The 22,500-nt window shown below is 45.4% G+C and overlaps 1 protein-coding gene across 5 annotated transcripts in view; it reads left to right on the forward strand.

Annotated features, from left to right (window-relative positions):
• The window catches only part of LOC112231484 (phospholipid-transporting ATPase IH-like), a 78,317-nt gene that overhangs the window by 25,233 nt on the left and 30,584 nt on the right, over nucleotides 1-22,500 (forward strand). For 4 of the 5 annotated variants that reach the window (XM_042296806.1, XM_042296808.1, XM_042296807.1 and 1 more), the window contains exons 2-11: nucleotides 15,511-15,633; nucleotides 15,961-16,050; nucleotides 16,180-16,368; nucleotides 17,105-17,233; nucleotides 17,544-17,647; nucleotides 17,762-17,812; nucleotides 17,965-18,029; nucleotides 19,620-19,701; nucleotides 20,608-20,758; nucleotides 22,225-22,422. In XM_042296806.1, the coding sequence (XP_042152740.1) occupies nucleotides 15,511-15,633; nucleotides 15,961-16,050; nucleotides 16,180-16,368; nucleotides 17,105-17,233; nucleotides 17,544-17,647; nucleotides 17,762-17,812; nucleotides 17,965-18,029; nucleotides 19,620-19,701; nucleotides 20,608-20,758; nucleotides 22,225-22,422 (1,182 nt within the window). The remainder of the gene's footprint in view (nucleotides 1-15,510; nucleotides 15,634-15,960; nucleotides 16,051-16,179; nucleotides 16,369-17,104; nucleotides 17,234-17,543; nucleotides 17,648-17,761; nucleotides 17,813-17,964; nucleotides 18,030-19,619; nucleotides 19,702-20,607; nucleotides 20,759-22,224; nucleotides 22,423-22,500) is intronic. The other variant, XM_042296809.1, reaches the window with a different exon arrangement.

The raw sequence follows: 22,500 nt of genomic DNA on the forward strand, positions 1-22,500 counted from the left end.
ATATTTAAATCATAACTTGATTACAAATTACGTCAAAAAGGAAAACGCCCTAGCGGGCGGAACAGATATGACAGCTGGTTACACAAAAGAAAAGGGGCTGGGTTTGAGTGAAAGAGCGGGAAGACTGAGGAACAAAGGGTGAAGCTGTTCTATCGTAAATACAGTATCTTATGCATTCTAAATTACCGCCCATTTGGAAAAGGAAAATGCAATAAATATTTACTCTGAGCTGCGCTTCAGGAGGTTGGTGGTAGATGGAAGGCCGTGATGCCCAACCGAGTTCTTTGTCCTTTGAAGAATGTCTCTGCTGGAAAATTGAATACGTTGTAGTAACTTCGTTGTGTGGTGGACGGGATACTCTGTCTGTTCCTTCCTAACCCTTGTTTGCAGCCGCTGTTGCTAACTCAAAGGCTAGGAGGTATCACTTCTGTAGTGAATAAGAGTTCAAAGTTCATACCATTCGCAACCAAAGCTCACGCTGATGTTGGCTTCGTTCTGTAGCTATTATCTGAACCATTCTGACATCGGACCGTCGTCCTCACGTCCTCGGAACAGGAGGTTACATTGTCGTCAAGGGCTTACAGTGCCTTGCGAAAGTATTCGCCCCTTGAACTTTGCGACCTTTTGCCACATTTCAGGCTTCAAACATAAAGATATAAAACTGTATTTTTTGTGAAGAATCAACAACAAGTGGGACACAATCATGAAGTGGAACGACATTTATTGGATATTTCAAACTTTTTAACAAATCAAAAACTGAAAAATTGGGCGTACAAAATTATTCAGCCCCTTTACTTTCAGTGCAGCAAACTCTCTCCAGAAGTTCAGTGAGGATCTCTGAATGATCCAATGTTGACCTAAATGACTAATGATGATAAATACAATCCACCTGTGTGTAATCAAGTCTCCGTATAAATGCACCTGCACTGTGATAGTCTCAGAGGTCCGGTAAAAGCGCAGAGAGCATCATGAAGAACAAGGAACACACCAGGCAGGTCCGAGATACTGTTGTGAAGAAGTTTAAAGCCGGATTTGGATACAAAAAGATTTCCCAAGCTTTAAACATCCCAAGGAGCACTGTGCAAGCGATAATATTGAAATGGAAGGAGTATCAGACCACTGCAAATCTACCAAGACCTGGCCATCGCTCTAAACTTTCAGCTCATACAAGGAGAAGACTGATCAGAGATGCAGCCAAGAGGCCCATGATCACTCTGGATGAACTGCAGAGATCTACAGCTGAGGTGGGAGACTCTGTCCATAGGACAACAATCAGTCATATATTGCACAAATCTGGCCTTTATTGAAGAGTGGCAAGATGAAAGCCATTTCTTAAAGATATCCATAAAAAGTGTTGTTTAAAGTTTGCCACAAGCCACCTGGGAGACACACCAAACATGTGGAAGAAGGTGCTCTTGTCAGATGAAACCAAAATTGAACTTTTTGGCAACAATGCAAAACGTTATGTTTGGCGTAAAAGCAACACAGCTCATCACCCTGACCGCACCATCCCCACTGTCAAACATGGTGGTGGCAGCATCATGGTTTGGGCCTGCTTTTCTTCAGCAGGGACAGGGAAGATGGTTAAAATTAATGGGAAGATGGATGGAGCCAAATACAGGACCAAATACAGGACCATTCTGGAAGAAAACCTGATGGAGTCTGCAAAAGACCTGAGACTGGGACGGAGATTTGTCTTCCAACAAGACAATGATCCAAAACATAAAGCAAAATCTACAATGGAATGGTTCAAAAATAAACATATCCAGGTGTTAGAATGGCCAAGTCAAAGTCCAGACCTGAATCCAATCGAGATTATGTGGAAAGAACTGAAAACTGCTGTTCACAAATGCTCTCCATCCAACCTCACTGAGCTCGAGCTGTTTTGCAAGGAGGAATGGGAAAAAACAGCTGTAATCGCAGCAAAAGGTGGTGCTACAAAGTATTAACTTAAGGGGGCTCAATAATTTTACACGCCCACTTTTTCAGTTTTTGATTTGTTAAAAAAGTTTGAAATATCCAATAAATGTCGTTCTACTTCATGATTGTGTCCCACTTGTTGTTGATTCTTCACAAAAAATACAGTTTTATATCTTTATGTTTGAAGCCTGAAATGTGGCAAAAGGTCGCAAAGTTCAAGGGGGCTGAATACTTTCGCAAGGCACTGTATATAGGAAGGGAGAGGAGGGCGTGTTTGAAAAGTTTTATAGCCCATGTCCCTTCACAGGGGCGGGCCACTGATTGAGCAGAGCCCTATCTTATGAAAATCCAAATCTCACATTTTAGAAGCTAAAATCACATTTCATCCCATCACAAATAATTTCATATTCAAACATTTAAATTGAACAACAATTCCATGTGAATCCGATAACTCTGATGTGTAGACTTTCCACTGTAGGGTTTATGTCATCTGATCATTGATGAGAATGTCTCAGATGACAACCGAACTGACATCATATTCATTAAGTACCACCGCATATGTTCCATTGGTCAGATTACCAGAATATAGTTAATTTCCCCCCACCTTCTGATGTTCCCAGAATCCCTATGTTAACCAAGGGTTTTGCAAATGTAACATCAGTAGGGTAGAGAGAGGAAAAAGGGGGAAAGAGGTATTTATGACTGTCAAACCTACCCCCCAGGCCAACGTCATGACAACACACACACACACACACAAACACACACAAACACACACAGGGTTAATGGCTGCTGAAACATCTGGCCAACCACGCTGGCTGTGCACACGCACCCAAACACACACATCTTCACTAGCACACACACCCTGCACATCTGGCCTACCATGCTCCTGGGCTCAGTAAAGCCTATTAGCTGTGTTACCAGGACCAGGGGGCTGGCCCCTATGGTCCCACAGAGAGGGGAAGAAGGTATAGACAGAAACACCATGGTAGATCAGGCCTGTTTTGCATTCCCTTTTCCCTTTGCAAATCACTCCAATGGGTAGATGTACAGTATGTGAAAGAGCCACATGGTAAAGAGTAGTGACCGCATATTAGCTTCATGTTGTTTTGCATCATGCTGTTATACACAGTGACCCTGAGGCCGTGGCAGTAAGGCAGTTGATGTATTGTGGATCAGTCTGAGCTTGTTTGGTAGGGCTGTTTATCTCCAGGCAGTACAAGACACTGACAGATGGAGGCCACAGCAGGGGTGTAATCTGTGGGGTGTAATCAACCCACAGACAGAGTACAGTAAGGCCCATCTGCAGAGCTACAGAGTTCAGCTAACTATCCTCCATTTTGACTCGGAACGTTCCATGACAATAACATTCTAAGTGGTCCCTCTACAATTTGATTGTTTTGGAACCACAGAACTTTTCCAAAGCTTGGACTGAAAAACGGAAAGGTTACGGCTTTCTCAGGGGTTGTCAAGATTCTAGTCATCTTGAGCAGGACTCCCTGGAGATCTGGTGATTTACAGTAAGTTCTAAAGGGCTCGGACAGAGAGAAAAGAGAGAGCGGAGACAACAGAGGAACACAGGTACCTTGGAAGCAGTCTGTGGTGAAAATCCTTTTCTCCTTGGCTTCCCTTGCCTGCCAACACATTCCTCTCCTAATCTCTGGAGCAACAGGGAGACCAGAATCGCACGCACACGGACACACACACACACACACACACACACACACACACACACACACGGGCACAGACACACAAATACGCATACGTATGCACACACTCATTCATGCAGTCACACTGTGTGTTGTGTGTCGGCATATCGTTTGACTTGTTGCCCATGTGACAATGCTATTTACCCAGGTCTTGTCTCTGCCTGTATTCCTCCCTGATATTTCAAGCCTGCGAGACGGTCAGCTATTGAAGAGCTGGGGACTGGACAGTAGAGATTCTCCTTATCTCTCTACCTCAGAACTGACATTAAATGACAATCTCTATTCTCTGTTCCATTGTTCCTAGCTACCTAGTGTTTCACCCTCTGTGATGGTGACATAAATAGATCACCACTTGTATCTGTTTTTATCAGTTCTCGAGCTAGCGTTTCTGCCATGGCTATATGGCTGGAAGTGTGGGTGTATTGTACAACACACGGTTATCTTTCACACACTTTCACACAACCTACCTTGTGTAATGGGGGACAGTAACACACTTTAACAGCCTGTTTTTATCTGAAACCCGTCTAACCACAACATAGTGTTGCTGTGCTGTTCATTGCCCAGTGAGTGTTGTTGGATTGGTCCCTGGTCTCTCTGTGTGACTGCAAATGGACCAGCAGACCAGCATGTCCAAGAGTGAGTGAGGCTGAAATGTAATCTCCCCTGTTAAACCCCTACTCCCCCCTCACTCCCTCCTCTCCCCCCTCTCCCCCTTAATGCTGCTGTCGATAGTCAGCCTGTATCTTCATTGATGCTTCCCATCAAATATTAACACGGCGTCTCCCTTCTTTATTTTGCTCGCTCTCTACTGAGGAGGCATTACAACATCTAAGTGCCTGTGCATTAGAATCCAGGAATTGTCCCAGCAGTGGGGGATGGGTTGTCCTGCACTTGCAGTTTACGACAATTATAGCACTGATTGCACCAGTGTAACTGTCACTGTCTAGTATAGTAACTGTAATTCACTAAACACATTCCTACACTTACAGTACCAGTCAAAAGGTTGGACACACCTACTCATTCAAGGGTTTTTTCTTTATTTGTACTATTTTCTATATTGTAGAATAATAGGGAAGACCTCAAAAAAGTGTTAAACAAATCAAAATATATTTTAGATTCTTCAAAGTAGTCACCCTTTGCCTTGATGACAGCTTTGCACACACTTGGCATTCTCTCAACCAGCTTCACCTGGAATGCTTTTCCAGCAGTCTTAAAGGAGTTCCCACATATGCTGAGCACTCGTTGGCTGCTTTTCCTTTGCTCTACGGTCCAACTCATCCCAAACCATCTCAATTGGGTTGAGGTCAGGTGATTGCGGAGGCCAGGTCATCTGATGCAGCACTCCATCACTCTCCTTCTTGGTCAAATAGCTCTTATACAGCCTGGAGGTGTTTTGGGTCATTGTCCTATTGGAAAACAAATGATAGTGGCTAAGTGCAAACCAGATGGGATGGCGTATCGCTGCAGAATGCTGTGGTAGCCATGCTGATTAAGTGTGCCTTGAATTGTAAATAAATCACCAACAGTGTCACCAGCAAAGCACCCCCACACCATCACACCTCCTACGCCCTGCTTCATGGTGAGAACCAAACATGCGGAGATCATCCGTTCACCTACTCTGCGTCTCACAAAGACACTGCGGGTTGGAACCAAAAATCTCAAATTTGGACACATCAGACCAAAGGACAGATTTCCATTTATAATGTTCATTGCGTGTGTTTCTTGGCCCAAGCAAGTCTCTTCTTATTATTGGTCTTCTTTAATGGTGGTTTCTTTGCAGCAATTTGACCATGAAAGCCTGATTCACACAGTCTCCTCTGAACAGTTGATGTTGAGATGTGTCTGTTACTTGAACTCTTTGAAGCATTTATTTGGGCTGCAATTTCTGAGGCTGGTATCTCTAATGAACTTATCCTCTGCAGCAGAGGTAACTCAGGGTCTTCCTTTCCTGTGGCGGTCCTCATGAGAGCCAGCTTCATCATAGCGCTTGATGGTTTTTGCGACTGCACTTGAAGTAACTTTCAAAGTTCTTGAAATTTTCCGTATTGACTGACCTTCATGTCTTAAAGTAATGATGGACTGTCGTTTCTCTTTGCTTATTTGAGCTGTTCTTGCCATAATATGTACTTGGTCTTTTACCAAATAGGGCTATTTTCTGTATACAAACCCTACCTTGTCACAACACAACTGATTGGCTCAAACACATTAAGAAGGAAAGAAACTCCACAAATGAACTTTTAACGAGGCACACCTGTTAATTGAAATGCATTCCACGTGACTACCTCATGAAGCTGGTTGAGAGAATGCCAAGAGTGTGCAAAGCTGTCATCAAAGCAAAGGGTGGCTATTTGAAGAATCTCAAATTATAAAATATATTTTTATTTTTACATTTATTTATTTTCTTTTCTTTTGTACACATTTTTGGTTACTACATGTAAAATTATTTTGATATTTTTAACACTTTGTTTTGCTTACTACAAGATTCCATATGTGTTATTTCATGTGTTTTGACGTCTTCACTATTATTCTATAATGTAGAAAAATCCTTGAATGAATATGTGTCCAAACTTTTGACTGGTACTATATATCCCATAGAACAATGGTTCACAAATTGGTGGGTTGGGGTAACCTTAATTGAGTTTGACTGATTACTTTTGGAATGAGATTGTGGACTGGAAACTGGTTAGAAATGTGATTCTGGTTGACTTGGAAGGTCACAGGAAACTACTTCAGATAAACCATGTAAAAAACAATCACTGCCAATGAATTCACAAAAGGCTTCTGGGAATAGCGTACTCACCATTAGGGAATGAGGCTAAATGTATCCTCCTGCTACTGAACAGTGACAGGAAGTCCTTGGTTATCAAAAGGAAGCGGTGACTGATCCTTTAAAGGGGCGGCCAGTGAGAAGCAGGGAGAAAGTCAATGCGTCCACTAAGTGACGACGACAGAGAAAAAGCGGCCACTTTATGTCTAATAGCAAAAGGTTCTCCATTGATTTTTGTCTCCCCATGTTTTTCCCTTTAACTATAAATACACTCCCGTCCTGAAACCTGACCCAGTACTAACTATTAAAACCTCTAGAATAGAAGAAGTCTAGTATTACATCCGACTGGATCAGAAGTCTGCCTTAATTGTGGGACTTTGATTTTATTAGACGCAAAATGTCTTAAAACTCTAAAAGCTTAAATGTAATCAGTAAAAGAATGTTGTCGGCTTAGCACTATATAAATGGTTGTCTGTGGCGGGAGAGAGAGAGGGGCTGGGCTGGAACAGAGACTCTAATAAGGTTAGAGATGCATTACCTGGGGAGGCGACATTACAGAACACTGAGTTCCTGGGAGGACGATTGAACTGTCATCTACAGTATGATAAAGTGCATAATAAAGCCTTACTCTGCCTTCTTAACAACGCTATCAGCAAGACAGGTCCTGCAGGCCCCAGTTCTGTCATCCCTGGACTACTGTCCAGTTGTTTGGTCAGGTGACACAAAGAAGGACTTAGGAAAATTACAATTGGCCCAGAACAGGGCAGGGCGGCTGGTCCTTAAATGTAGACAGAGAGCAGCTAACATTAACAATATGCAAGTCAATCTCTCCCGGCTGAAAGTGGAGGAGATTGACTTTATCACTACTTGTTTTTGTAAGAGGTGTTGACAAGCTGAATGCACTGAGCTTGTCTGTTTAAACTACTAGCTCACAGCTCAGACACCCATGCATACCCCACAAGACATGTCACCAGAGGTCTGTTTAAACTACTAGCTCACAGCTCAGACACCCATGCATACCCCACAAGACATGCCACCAGAGGTCTCTTCACAATCCCCTAGTCCAGAACAGACTATGGGAGGCGCACAGTACTACATCGAGCCATGACTACATGGAACTCTATTCCACACTGTACACCTTATAGAACAGCTGGACTGTGAAGAGACACACACGCATACACACACACACATGATAACATACGCACTATACACACACATACACATGGGTTTTGTGTTGTAGATATGTGGTAGTAGAGTAGGGGCCTGAGGGCACACCGTGTGTTGTGAAATGTGTTGTGAAATGTATTGTAATGTTTTTAAAATTGTATATAACTGCCTTAATTTCACTGGTCCCCAGGAAGAGTAGCTGCTGCATTGGCAGGAACTAACGGGGATCCTTAATAAATACAAAAGCAATGAGTGGCACTTACAGGGTCAGAGTTCACCCAGACATAAAGGTTTTCAGATGTTTTTCATACATCCAAATCTACAGTAAATACCTAAATGCTTCAGGCCTCAGGTGAATGAGAAATCACACCATCTAACATCTATCTTGATATTACAAATGAATTTGACCGTGCCAAATTTGATTGAATATTTACCAGCATGACTTAGAATATCTGACGAACAGTGCCATGTGGTAAACTGAGCCGACCATGAACAGGCAAATGGAGTGATTAGAAGAGGTCACTAGCGGGCCACGGGGCCTAGTGTGAGAGAACAGAGGAGTGTGTTAGAACACGAGGAGAGGGCTTGATTAAAACCCAGTGAAGGGACTATACAAGGCCAGTGGTATAATGGCATACAGTGCCTAAGTTCCAAATGGAATGCTGAAAGAGGTCAGGCTGACCCTGCAGTCAGAGATCTAATCAGTGATTGTTGTGGACATTCTCACCAGCGTTCCTCTAGTCCAGTCCTCCTGTACCCCCAACAACATACATTTTTGTTGTAGCCCCAGACAAGCAGACCTGATTAATCTCATTGAGGGCCTGAGGATTAGTTGATGAGTTGAATAAGGTCTGCGTGTCTGGGGCTCCAATATAAATATGTACTGTTGGGGGTACTGGAGATGGGAAACATCGGACTAGAGTATAGTTGGTTAGGAAGCCTACATCAGTCATTGATTTGATCTCTCTGACTGCAGTCAGGCTGACCTCTTTCAGCCTTCCATTTGCATAGCATTAAACCACTTACTCTGCTAACCAGAATGACCCCTGGTTGGGGATGACCATGTATGGAATTACAAGTATCAATGGTTACTGAATCTGTATTCCTCTCCCACTTGATGTTTCAGTAAGCAAAACCGCCCACTGTCTTAGACCCCCAACTGTCTTGGACCCCCAATTATCCTACACCCCCAACTATTGTACTGTACTGTACAGTGGCAACAGTGTTGTCTTCTATAGAATGGAGGAAGCCCAGCTAGCACATAACGTTCTGTGAACCATACGCTTCTTAGAGCTTGGTGAGAGCGTGGGTTGTCCTATGGTTGTTTTGCATTAAACATTCCCATAATGTTTCCTCGTGATTCTATTAAAAGTAATGTTCTCAAATGGTTCAGAGAATATTAAGAAGTAACCTTTCTCTATGGGAATGTCAGTACCTCAACACAATGTTTTCTCCAGGTTTCCTCGTGGTTATATTAAAAGTCATGTTCTCAGAATATTAAGAAACGATTCCATAAAAATAAAGAAAACATTAGTAACGTTTTAAAGAACGTTGTAGGAATGTTATTTAAAAACATTTTACATTCTGTTCTCAGCATCAACAAAACTATTTGAATCGGTCCTCTATCTTAAGTGATTTTAATGAGTGAGTGTTTTCTTTGAAATAGGGTTTGAACAGTCTAAAATGAACAGCTTTGTATGAGTAAAAAAGACCCATGTCATGCTCGCTGCATCCTGGTGGCGCAGTGGACTAATTCAAAGGATAGAGAACAGAAGATCATAGGTTTGAATCTCACTAACGCCATGCCACAATAAAAATGAATGTGTTTGCATGTTCAATGCCTAAGCACATGAATTTTCATGTGTTCTGTCTATGCTGGGAGTTCAAAACCATTAAACTAAGCAGTCTTATTGAAACATGTTCTTAGAACGTTATTTAATTGCCTTCAAATAACCTAGAATTTCCATTCCCAGACCGTTAATAAAACCTCCCAGGAAAACTTTCAGGGAATCATAGATAAACGTTCTCAGAACCTCCCTGCAACCTAAAAATGTATGTTCCCAGACGAGGCCAAATTTGAACTTCCGTTCTCAGAATGGTAAAAACAAAAAAACAGGTTTAACCGTCAGGAAACTCATGGCTTTGTTCCCACAACTTCCAAGGAACCAAAAGTGCCATCTGGGGTGAGAGAGAGAGATGTGTGGGAGAGTAGGTCAGGAGGTAGACAGAGAGGAGTGGGCCAGAAGAGGTCAGGAGGTAGACAGAGAGGAGTGGGCCAGAAGAGGTCAGGAGGTAGACAGAGAGGAGTGGGCCAGAAGAGGTCAGGAGGTAGACAGAGAGGAGTGGGCCAGAAGAGGTCAAGAGGTAGACAGAGAGGAGTAGGCCAGAAGAGGTCAGGAGGTAGACAGAGAGGAGTGGGCCAGAAGAGGTCAGGAGGTAGACAGAGAGGAGTGGGCCAGAAGAGGTCAGGAGGTAGACAGAGAGGAGTGGGCCAGAAGAGGTCAGGAGGTAGATAGATAGAGAGGAGTGGGCCAGAAGAGGTCAGGAGGTAGATAGATAGAGAGGAGTGGGCCAGAAGAGGGCAGGAGGTAGATAGATAGAGAGGAGTGGGCCAGAAGAGGGCAGGAGGTAGATAGATAGAGAGGAGTGGGCCAGAAGAGGGCAGGAGGTAGATAGATAGAGAGGAGTGGGCCAGAAGAGGGCAGGAGGTAGATAGATAGAGAGGAGTGGGCCAGAAGAGGGCAGGAGGTAGATAGATAGAGAGGAGTGGGCCAGAAGAGGGCAGGAGGTAGATAGATAGAGAGGAGTGGGCCAGAAGAGGGCAGGAGGTAGATAGATAGAGAGGAGTGGGCCAGAAGAGGGCAGGAGGTAGATAGATAGAGAGGAGTGGGCCAGAAGAGGGCAGGAGGTAGATAGATAGAGAGGAGTGGGCCAGAAGAGGGCAGGAGGTAGATAGATAGAGAGGAGTGGGCCAGAAGAGGGCAGGAGGTAGATAGATAGAGAGGAGTGGGCCAGAAGAGGGCAGGAGGTAGATAGATAGAGAGGAGTGGGCCAGAAGAGGGCAGGAGGTAGATAGATAGACAGGAGTGGGCCAGAAGAGGGCAGGAGGTAGATAGATAGAGAGGAGTGGGCCAGAAGAGGGCAGGAGGTAGATAGACAGGAGTGGGCCAGAAGAGGGCAGGAGGTAGATAGAGAGAGATGTGTGGGAGAAGAGGGCAGGAGACAGACAGAGAGGAGAGGAGTGGGTGAGACGAGAGTGTTGTCAGCATCTCCAGACTCAAGCTATCCAGTCTATCTATATGTGCTCTCCTCTTCTCTCCTCCATGAGAGCACGAGAACAGACTGTGTACTATCAGCAGACATGCCATGATGATATGCCATGTACAAGAGATAGTGGTCCTGTACCAATACTAAAGGCACTCTTCCCTTCTCCACCACTTAGTAGTCTAATCACAGATCCCACACCTTACTGGATGGGTGAAAACAATGTAGAGGAACTGTTATTTTCACCTATCCTGTCATGTTACGTCAGTGTTTACTGGTTCTCGTCAGGCAGGGAGGATGTGCCGTATTTATGCGTGGGCTTGTACCCTCATTAACGTTGCCGCACCTCATGTTCTAACAGGAACATGAGTTTATGTTTTTTAATGTGCTATTTCTTTAGAGGATATATTTTAAAGCCTGGGGGAAAAATCTGTTTTGGAAGAGGGTTGTTTTTTAGAATAGAATATAGAATACATCTTTATCATCCATAAAGTCAATAGGTTGATTTGGTTCTAGTTTTGTGGATGTCTCAACGGCTGCGGTCTGTACCCGTTGTTTCTCTGAGGGTGACTCCCTTTCCTCTGTCAGGCAGAGGACAATACAGAGTTCATGGTAGAAGTTGCCTCCTCTCGCTCTCTCTCTCGCTCTCTCACTCTCTCTCGCTCTCACACCCGCTCTTTCTCTCGTGACTCATCTGAGATAGGGAGTGGTGTATGTCTGAGAGTGAGCTGAGTGAGCAAGATAAATGTAGGGATTGTGAAAAGGAAAGAGAAAGCAAGAGTGTGGGCTGACCGTGAGAGAGAGCGGACCAGCTCTTATCTGGGGAGAGGAGATCCCAGCTGTTCCCAGTCTGCTGCGGATACACACAACAGAAGGCTGCTCCTCTCTCCTCTCTCTTTCTCATGCTAGGTCTTCTCTCATCTCTTCTGCTGCTCAGGTCACCAAAGCAGGCCAGCTACGGCTGCATCTCAGTAGTCTGTAGTGATATTCTCCACTCTTAACCCTTTGATTGGTGAACCAGCATCATGAGGATACTAGAAGATTTAGCCACTATAGAATATTGGGATCTACCCCCAGAATCACCAGTCAAAGGGTAAAGAGACTAGAAGAGGGTGCCACTATAGACTGAGATGCACCAATTCAAACCTCCACAGGCTCAATGATCCAGAGGTGGAGTCTCCTCCTGTCCTGTCTGAGGTGTGCATAGGACAGGTGAGCTCAAAATAGCTGAGCACTAGTGGGGGTGACCAGAGTAGTATAGGAGGCTAGGAGTGCTCAGTGACTTAACCCCGCGAGACACGGCTGGAGACTAGGAGTGCTCAGTGACTTAACCCCGCGAGACACGGCTGGAAGCTAGGACTGCTCAGTGACTTAACCCCGCGAGACACGGCTGGAGACTAGGAGTGCTCAGTGACTTAACCCCGCGAGACACGGCTGGAGACTAGGAGTGCTCAGTGACTTAACCCCGCGAGACACGGCTGGAAGCTAGGAGTGCTCAGTGACTTAACCCCGCGAGACACGGCTGGAAGCTAGGAGTGCTCAGTGACTTAACCCCGCGAGACACGGCTGGAAGCTAGGAGTGCTCAGTGATTTAACCCCACAAGACATGGCTGGAAATTAGGGCACGTTGCTAGGGAAATACAATCCTATTCCCTGGACACAGGATTACCGTCACCTCTTTTTATACTGCAGCAGGAGATGTGTGTGTGTGTGTGTGTGTGTGTGTGTGTGTAATGTCTGTTTGTCTGGGCAAGGGGATGTCAACAGCAACAAACTGACGCAGAGGCTATAAGCCAAAAAGAGAGTATTGTTGACAGCTGTAGTATAGTAGTACTATGGTGGAGAGCAGAGTGGGAGGTCTGCTTAGAGAGGCTTAGTGGACACACACACACAGGTTCTTTGTTCAGTCTTTAGGCTGCATTCCTCTGTTCCATGAATGAAGTCATGTAGGGCACTAGTGCTGAACGTTTTATAAGAGAGATACACTGCCCAGGACAAGATTAGTAAAAAAGGTTCAGTTTTGTTACAGTACATTGTGATGCAACAACAATACTACAATACTATGGTGAAACTGTAAGCCCAATTGTCCCAATTGTCCCTGTGCCATTTAGCAGACACTTTTATGCAAAGCGACTTCCAGTCATGCGTGCAGACATTTCTATGTATTTGTGGTCCCGGGAATCAAACCCACTATCCTGGTGTTAGAAACGCGATGCTCTGCCAACTGAACTACAAAGGACTAATTAATTAACAAGAGCTAACGGATGTTTAATCTGCTTTGCCGATATACCACAGTGCCCTCTGTGGGTAAAAATAATATCTAAAGGGATGTTAGCCTGTACTCGCCCCACTTACATAACCGCTAGCTAAAGATGCTAATGCTACACATGCTGGCTCAATGTAATCCCTGTCAAATGGGATGGATGGGTGGACCCGTGGTGCGGTATGGGGCATTCACACTCATCACCTCACACTGGCCTCTTATGAACCACAGCTTACCAGAGCCTGGATGGCTGAACACATTTGCTTGTCTTACAGGTCATACTGAAAAACCACACTGGCCACTCTGACCTTTTTAATAGCTGAGGTTTGATTGATTAGGTATGCAGAGTAGCAACCGTTCAGGTGTTGATAAGATCATTCCCTGCAGCCTCTGTCTGGCTCCAGTGAGTGTGTCTACAGAAAGAACCAGGTCGGACTGTATCTTAGGCTAGTGGAACTGTATCTTAGGCTAGTGGAACTGTATCTTAGGCTAGTGGAACTGTATCTTAGGCTAGTGGAACTGTATCTTAGGCTAGTGGAACTGTATCTTAGGCTAGGTGGAACTGTATCTTAGGCTAGGTGGAACTGTATCTTAGGCTAGTGGAACTGTACCTTAGGCTAGGTCGGCTGTACCTTAGGCTAGGTCGGCTGTATCTTAGGCTAGGTCCCCTGTACCTTAGGCTAGGTCGGCTGTATCTTAGGCTAGGTGGACTGTATCTTAGGCTAGGTCGACTGTATCTTAGGCTAGGTGGACTGTATCTTAGGCTAGGTCGACTGTACCTTAGGCTAGGTCGGCTGTATCTTAGGCTAGGTCGGCTGTATCTTAGGCTAGGTCGGCTGTATCTTAGGCTAGGTCGGCTGTATCTTAGGCTAGGTCGACTGTATCTTAGGCTAGGTCGACTGTATCTTAGGCTAGGTCGACTGTACCTTAGGCTAGGTCGGCTGTATCTTAGGCTAGGTCGGCTGTATCTTAGGCTAGGTCGGCTGTATCTTAGGCTAGGTCGGCTGTATCTTAGGCTAGGTCGACTGTATCTTAGGCTAGGTGGACTGTATCTTAGGCTAGGTCGACTGTACCTTAGGCTAGGTCGGCTGTATCTTAGGCTAGGTCGGCTGTATCTTAGGCTAGGTCGGCTGTATCTTAGGCTAGGTCGGCTGTATCTTAGGCTAGGTCGACTGTACCTTAGGCTAGGTCGACTGTACCTTAGGCTAGGTCGGCTGTATCTTAGGCTAGGTCGGCTGTATCTTAGGCTAGGTCGACTGTATCTTAGGCTAGGTCGGCTGTATCTTAGGCTAGGTCGACTGTATCTTAGGCTAGGTCGGCTGTATCTTAGGCTAGGTTGAGGAGTGATATTACCACTATGGTGTATTTGTAAGAATGCAGGAAGGATGGTTGAAGGTTTCCAGTACAAGGTTTCCAGTTCAGGATATTTATTAACTTATTTAAAAAGGCACAGCAAACGGACGCAGGAGCACATGGGCGGTAGGATGGCGATATGGAATGGCTTGAAAGGCCGGCAGGTAAGGTTTTGGTCTGGAGGGAATACAAAGGGGGCATAGATACAAGACAAAGTGGCATAACTAAGGAGTCATACAAAGTATAACATGCTAACCCAGTTCACTTGGGAGATTATTCTGGGGGAATAATCAAATCCCCTCAGTGTCTCTCTGTCTGGGCTTGTCCAGATTCTTGAGCTGGCTCACTGGTGATAAACAGACATGGGCAAACATGTAGCACTCTACTGGACGCAACCCATTTAGTAACTTAAGGCTCAGCGAGTAAGGAAATTACTTTAAGATGATATTATATTTGATTTCCCTCTTTAAAAAAATATTTGATTCTGTTTGATCAGATTCTATTCTATTTGACTATTCCAGACAGGTGTGAAATCAGTGGGTTGACCTTCCTATGGTGTTGTGGTGTGTGTTGGTGTGTGTTTGTATATAGGCGTGTGTCATAGTTAGTGTTGAATGGGAGAGTTATTGTAATGTGAAAGGCTTGTAGCCAACACTCATTTATCATTCTCCACCCAGTTACATGACTCAGAGCCCTTACTCACTGCTACTGGAGGTCTGTTGTGTTGTGTTTGTTAGGTCGCCACTTTATTACACTCAACACAGTCATTTATACTGTTTGCGACTGTAATGCTATTGTGTCTGCCAGACTGTCTGCATTCAACAACACTAACCAAGTTTGGTGAGACAAAGACATGTTGGCTGGAGCAGGAAGCAACTGCCTGACAACCAGCCAGTCAGGCCCCCAGCCAGGCAATGAGGCTACATTTGTTGCCCCTGTGTCTTCTCCTGTCCTGTCCTGACCTGCCCTGATTTGTCCTGTCCTGACCTGCCCTGATTTGTCCTGTCATGATCTGACCTGACCTGTGTGCTGACCTGGCATTGAAATTTGACGTCTTGACCTCTGTGCAGTGTGCTGGAGAGGAGAACTGGGTGGACACCAGGACGGTGTACATCGGAAACAAGGAGCCCCCACCGGGAGCGGAGGCCTACATTCCCCAGAGATACCCCGACAACCGCATCATCTCCTCCAAGGTGAGAACCACAACCATGCTACAACCACATTACAACCATGTTATAACCACGTTACAACCATGTTATAACCATGTCACAACCATGTTACAACCACGTTACAACCACGTTATAACCATGCTACAGCCACATTACAACCACGTTACAACCACATTACAACCACGTTATAACCATGTTACAATCACGTTATAACCATGCTACAACTACATTACAACCATGTTATAACCATGTTACAACCACATTACAACCACGTTATAACCACATTACAACCATGTTACAACCACATTACAACCATGTTATAACCATTTGCTGTTGCTTCCCTTTCCACAGTACACCTTCTGGAATTTTGTTCCGAAGAATTTGTTTGAGCAGTTTAGAAGAATTGCCAATTTCTACTTCCTCATCATATTTCTTGTCCAGGTCAGATCTTGACTGGTAGATTCAATTTGAGTCCATTTAAGGCTTAGTTGGCAAGAAATATAAATCTGGCAAACGCAGAAGTTTCAGATAACAATAGATCATTCTCTCTTTCTCTCTCGCCCTCTTCAGTTGATAATTGACACTCCCACCAGTCCCATCACCAGCGGACTACCTCTCTTCTTTGTCATCACTGTCACGGCCATCAAACAGGGCTATGAGGACTGGCTCAGGCACAAAGCAGACAATGCTATTAACCAGTGTCCTGTGCACGAGGTGCAGCATGGGAAGGTGATCAGGAAACAGAGTCGTAAGCTGAGGGTACGTATCATCCTACAGCTGAAAATGACCAGGGATCAAACCTGGGTTCTTTGGATCAGTCCCACATATTAAGGTGTATTTTGAGTCGCGACCCACCATAAGGGTTGAGCAGAGAAAAAACATAAACAGACCAAAGACGAAGTACAAAATATCATTTTGGCAGCGGAGAGGACATTTTTCAATTTTAAAGCTAATTTCCTGCAATTCTACACATTTTTGTCATGGAGCTGAGAGAGAATTGTGCAGTTTTTAAGCACATTTCCTGCATATTTTAACATGGCTAATGCTGTGTTCTTATGCTCAAATCATTCTAACACAATCTATGGGGGCCTCATTGTCTAGTTTTATTTTGTTGATTGTAAGTTCTCAAAGATTCTAGACTATTATATAAAATATATATTGGCCCATTATCTTTTCTACACACTTTCTATTTGGTTTTAATTGTTTACATTTCCAATTTTTAAGTAAAATGTTTTGCAATGTACAACAAATGTCATCCCGCAACCAACCTGGACCCCCAGTGACCCACACGTGGGTCCAACCCACATGCTTTAGGCAACTCAAGACTGTGTTATCCTATTGAGCTAAAGACATCTCTCACGCTCTAACTTCCAACCCACCCATTCTTCCTTCCTTCCTTCCTTCCTTCCTTCCTTCCTTCCTTCCTTCCTTCCTTCCTTCCTTCCTTCCTTCCTTCCTTCCTCCCTCCCTCCCTCCCTCCCTCCCTCCCTCCCAGGTGGGTGATGTGGTGCTGATCAAGGAAGATGAGACGTTCCCCTGTGACCTCATCCTTCTCTCCACCAGTAGGGAGGACGGGACCTGTTTTGTCACTACAGCCAGTCTGGACGGGGAGTCCAGTCACAAGGTAACACTACACTCTGACTGAGAGAGAGAAAGAGGGAGCTGGGAGAGGTGGCTGAGGCAGAGATAAAGAAAGAATGGGATAGAGTTGAGGGAGAACAGAAGAGTGAAAGAGAGAGAGAGCGTGGGAGACGGGGGACAGAGGAGAAAGAGTGAGTGAGAGAGAGGGGTGAGTGTGTATGTGAGGGATATAGAGAGATGGAGCGAAATGGAGAGAGTGTTTGTTTTCTGTTTCATTAGAGGGGTAATGTGAGATGCGTCTTGGCTCGCTGTGTTCTTGATCTCGCTGTGACTCCCTCCATCCCTCCACAAAGACCTACTATGCTGTGCAGGACACTAAGGCCTTCATCACAGAGGAGGATTTCGATACTCTACAGGCTTCTATTGAATGTGAACAACCACAACCAGACCTCTACAAGTGAGTGACAACACTGCACACAACACTGCATCCAGACAATCAGTCCAGGTTGTATAGAGAAAAACAATGCAAAACACACCAACTCACACATGCATTCCCTCTCTCCTTGGACAGATTTGTGGGCCGAATCAATATTTATTCGGACAGAAACGAGCCCATCGCGAGGTAAATCCATACCCAGGAAATTGACTCCAACTTCAGGAAGTCATTGCTCGTGTGTTTGCACAATTTTTTTTTTGAAGTGTATTCTAACAAAGAAGTGTATTCTAACAAAGAAGTGTATTCTAACAAAGAACTGTTTTCTGTGTTTGCTTCAGGCCTTTGGGATCTGAGAACCTACTTCTCAGAGGGGCGACACTGAAAAACACACAGCACATATATGGTAAGACACCACACTGGGCGACCTTGTAATGACATCACTAATAGAATCTAAAGACACTACACTGGGTGACCTTGTAATGACATCACTAATAGAATCTAAAGACACCACACTGGGCGACCTTGTAATGACATCACTAATAGAATCTAAAGACACCACACTGGGCGACCTTGTAATGACATCACTAATAGAATCTAAAGACACCACACTGGGTGACCTTGTAATGACATCACTAATAGAATCTAAAGACACCACACTGGGCGACCTTGTAATGACATCACTAATAGAATCTAAAGACACCACACTGGGCGACCTTGTAATGACATCACTAATAGAATCTAAAGACACTACACTGGGCGACCTTGTAATGACATCACTAATAGAATCTAAAGACACTACACTGGGTGACCTTGTAATGACACCACTAATAGAATCTAAAGACACTACACTGGGCGACCTTGTAATGACATCACTAATAGAATCTAAAGACACTACACTGGGTGACCTTGTAATGACACCACTAATAGAATCTAAAGACACCACACTGGGCGACCTTGTAATGACATCACTAATAGAATCTAAAGACACCACACTGGGCGACCTTGTAATGACATCACTAATAGAATCTAAAGACACTACACTGGGCGACCTTATAATGACATCACTAATAGAATCTAAAGACACTACACTGGGTGACCTTGTAATGACATCACTAATAGAATCTAAAGACACTACACTGGGTGACCTTGTAATGACATCACTAATAGAATCTAAAGACACTACACTGGGCGACCTTGTAATGACATCACTAATAGAATCTAAAGACACTACACTGGGCGACCTTGTAATGACATCACTAATAGAATCTAAAGACACTACACTGGGTGACCTTGTAATGACATCACTAATAGAATCTAAAGACACTACACTGGGCGACCTTGTAATGACACCACTAATAGAATCTAAAGACACTACACTGGGCGACCTTGTAATGACATCACTAATAGAATCTAAAGACACTACACTGGGTGACCTTGTAATGACATCACTAATAGAATCTAAAGACACTACACTGGGCGACCTTGTAATGACACCACTAATAGAATCTAAAGACACCACACTGGGTGACCTTGTAATGACATCACTTATAGAATCTAAAATAGATTCCCAGTTTTCATTCATATAATGGGTTTGGAATGTTTAGAGGTTCCTTTCCAAATCATTAAGTTCCTGTGTTCACACTGTGGGTTGTATATTGAGACCAGCTGCTGAGGCCTGTACAGACTTGTATGAGTGAGAATATTGCTAACTGTCAAGCAGGAATGCAGTCATTACACTGCATGAGATGACATGACTGCAAGCCAAGTCTTATTATGAAATCAGATGAGTGTGATGGGAGTTGATTTCACAGATAATTGTAGGACACCATGATAGTATTCAGTACCGACAGAGACTTGTCAGATCTGACTGATATTATTGTCATCAGGGCTGCATCTCAATATTACAGTGTTGTTCCCGTTCCTAGTCTCTTTTCTTCATCTGCACAGATGTGAAATGTCTCCCCAAGTTGACCCTCTGGTTTGTGTCTCCTAGCTGTTGCCATCTACACTGGTATGGAGACCAAGATGGCGCTCAACTACCAGTCCAAGTCCCAGAAACGCTCTGCAGTGGAGAAGTAAGGCCCACCAACATGGTTGTGTTTTCCACTTTATGATGCGTGTTTACCATGTTTCCAGACAGGTTCACTTAACGTTAATTGCCATCTAATTGCATTATATCCGTTTCCCCCTAAAGACCCATTCAGACCGTCCACCCTTCCTGAAGACATTCTTATGTAATTTCGTCTGCATCTGTCTCCCCTCCTCTCTGTCATCCCTGCTCTCTGTCTCCCCTCCTCTCTGTCTCCCCCTCTGTCGGTTTCCCCTCTCTGTCTCCCCCTTTCTATCTCCCCCTCTCTGTCTCTCCCCCTTTCTGTCTCCCCCTCTCTGTATCCCCCCACTCTCTGTCTCTCCCCCCTCTCTGTCTCTCCTCCCCTCTCTGTTGCCCCCTTTCTATCTCCCCTCTCTGTCTCCCCCCTCCCTGTCTCTCCCCCTCCCTGTCTCTCCTCCCCTCTCTGTCGCCCCCCCCTCTCTGTCTCTCCCCCTCTCTGTCTCTCCCCCTCTCTGTCTCTCCCCCTCTCTGTCTCCCCCTCTCTGTCTCTCCCCCTCTCTGTTTCCCCCACTCTCTGTCTCTCCCCCTCTCTGTCTCTCCTCCCCTCTCTGTTGCCCCCCTTTCCCCCCCTTCTCCCCCCTCTCTGTCTCTCCCCCCCTCTCTGTCTCCCCCTCCCTGTCTCTCCTCCCCTCCCTGTCTCTCCTCCCCCTCCCTGTCTCTCCTCCCCTCTGTCTCTCCTCCCCTCTCTGTCTCTCCCCCCCTCTCTGTCTCTCCCCCTCTCTGTCTCTCCCCCTCTCTGTCTCCCCTCTCTCTCTCCTCCCCTCTCTCTCTCCCCCTCTCTGTCTCTCCCCCTCTCTGTCTCTCCCCCTCTCTGTCGCCCCCTTTCTATCTCCCCCTCTCTGTCTCTCCCCCGCTCTGTCTCCCCCTCCAGGTCAATGAATGCGTATCTGATAGTGTACCTGTGCATCCTGATCAGCAAGGCTCTGATCAACACAGTGCTGAAGTATGTGTGGCAGGCTGACCCAGACAAAGACGAGCCCTTCTACAACCAGAAGACTGACACAGAGAGGCAACGCCATATAGTAGGTTATAAAACTACAATCATTTTTATGCAATAGCTATATGTTTTTTTCACCTCTCACTTTCCCTTTCTCTCTCAATTCAATTCAATTCAATTCAATTCAAGGGCTTTATTGGCATGGGAAACATGTGTTAACATTGCCAAAGCAAGTGAGGTAGACAACATACAAAGTGAATATATAAAGTGAAAAACAACAAAAATTAACATTAAACATTACACATACAGAAGTTTCAAAACAGTAAAGACATTACAAATGTCATATTATATATATATACAGTGTTCTAACAATGTACAAATGGCTAAAGGACACAAGATAAAATAAATAAGCATAAATATGGGTTGTATTTACAATGGTGTTTGTTCTTCACTGGTTGCCCTTTTCTCGTGGCAACAGGTCACAAATCTTGCTGCTGTGATGGCACACTGTGGAATTTCACCCAGTAGATATGGGAGTTTTTCAAAATTGGATTTGTTTTCAAATTCTTTGTGGATCTGTGTAATCTGAGGGAAATATGTCTCTCTAATATGGTCATACATTGGGCAGGAGGTTAGGAAGTGCAGCTCAGTTTCCACCTCATTTTGTGGGCAGTGAGCACATAGCCTGTCTTCTCTTGAGAGCCATGTCTGCCTACGGCGGCCTTTCTCAATAGCAAGGCTATGCTCACTGAGTCTGCTCACTGAGTCTGTACATAGTCAAGGCTTTCCTTAATTTTGGGTCAGTCTCTCTCTTCCTGTCACCTTTGACTGTCCCTCCTCATACCTCCCTCCCTCCTCTCTCCCTGTCACCTTTGACTGTCCCTCCTCATACCTCCCTCCCTCCTTTCTCTTTCCCTGTCACCTCTGACTGTCCCTCCTCCCCCTCTCCCTCCTCATACCTCCCTCCCTCCCTCCTTTCTCTCTCCCTGTCACCTCTGACTGTCCCTCCCCCTCTCCCTCCTCATACCTCCCTCCCTCCTCTCTCTCTCCCTGTCACCTCTGACTGTCCCTCCTCATACCTCCCTCCCTCCTCTCTCTCTTCCTGTCACCTCTGACTGTCCCTCCTCCCCCTCTCCCTCCTCATACCTCCCTCCCTCCTCTCTCTCTCCCTGTCACCTCTGACTGTCCCTCCTCCCCCTCTCCCTCCTCATACCTCCCTCCCTCCTCTCTCTCCCTGTCACCTCTGACTGTCCCTTCTCCCCCTCTCCCTCCTCATACCTCCCTCCTCTCTCTTCCTGTCACCTCTGACTGTCCCTCCTCCCCCTCTCCCTCCTCATACCTCCCTCTCTCCTCTCTCTCCCTGTCACATCTGACTGTCCCTTCTCCCCCTCTCCCTCCTCATACCTCCCTCCTCTCTCTTCCTGTCACCTCTGACTGTCCCTCCTCCCCCCCCTCTCCCTCCTCATACCTCCCTCCTCTCTCTCCCTGTCACATCTGACTGTCCTTCCTCCCCCCTCTCCCTCCTCATACCTCCCTCTTCTCTCTCTCCAGTTGATCCGGGCGTTCACAGACTTCCTGGCCTTCATGGTGTTGTTTAATTACATCATCCCTGTGTCCATGTACGTTACCGTGGAGATGCAGAAGTTCCTGGGGTCCTACTTCATCATGTGGGATGATGAGATGTTTGACGAGGAACTGGGAGAGAGGGCTCAGGTTAACACATCTGACCTCAATGAAGAACTGGGACAGGTAGGCTATACACACACACACACACACACACACACACACACACACACACACACACACACACACACACACACACACACA

Source organism: Oncorhynchus tshawytscha, linkage group LG14, assembly GCF_018296145.1.
Source record: "Oncorhynchus tshawytscha isolate Ot180627B linkage group LG14, Otsh_v2.0, whole genome shotgun sequence".
NCBI classification, from domain to species: Eukaryota; Metazoa; Chordata; class Actinopteri; order Salmoniformes; family Salmonidae; genus Oncorhynchus; species Oncorhynchus tshawytscha.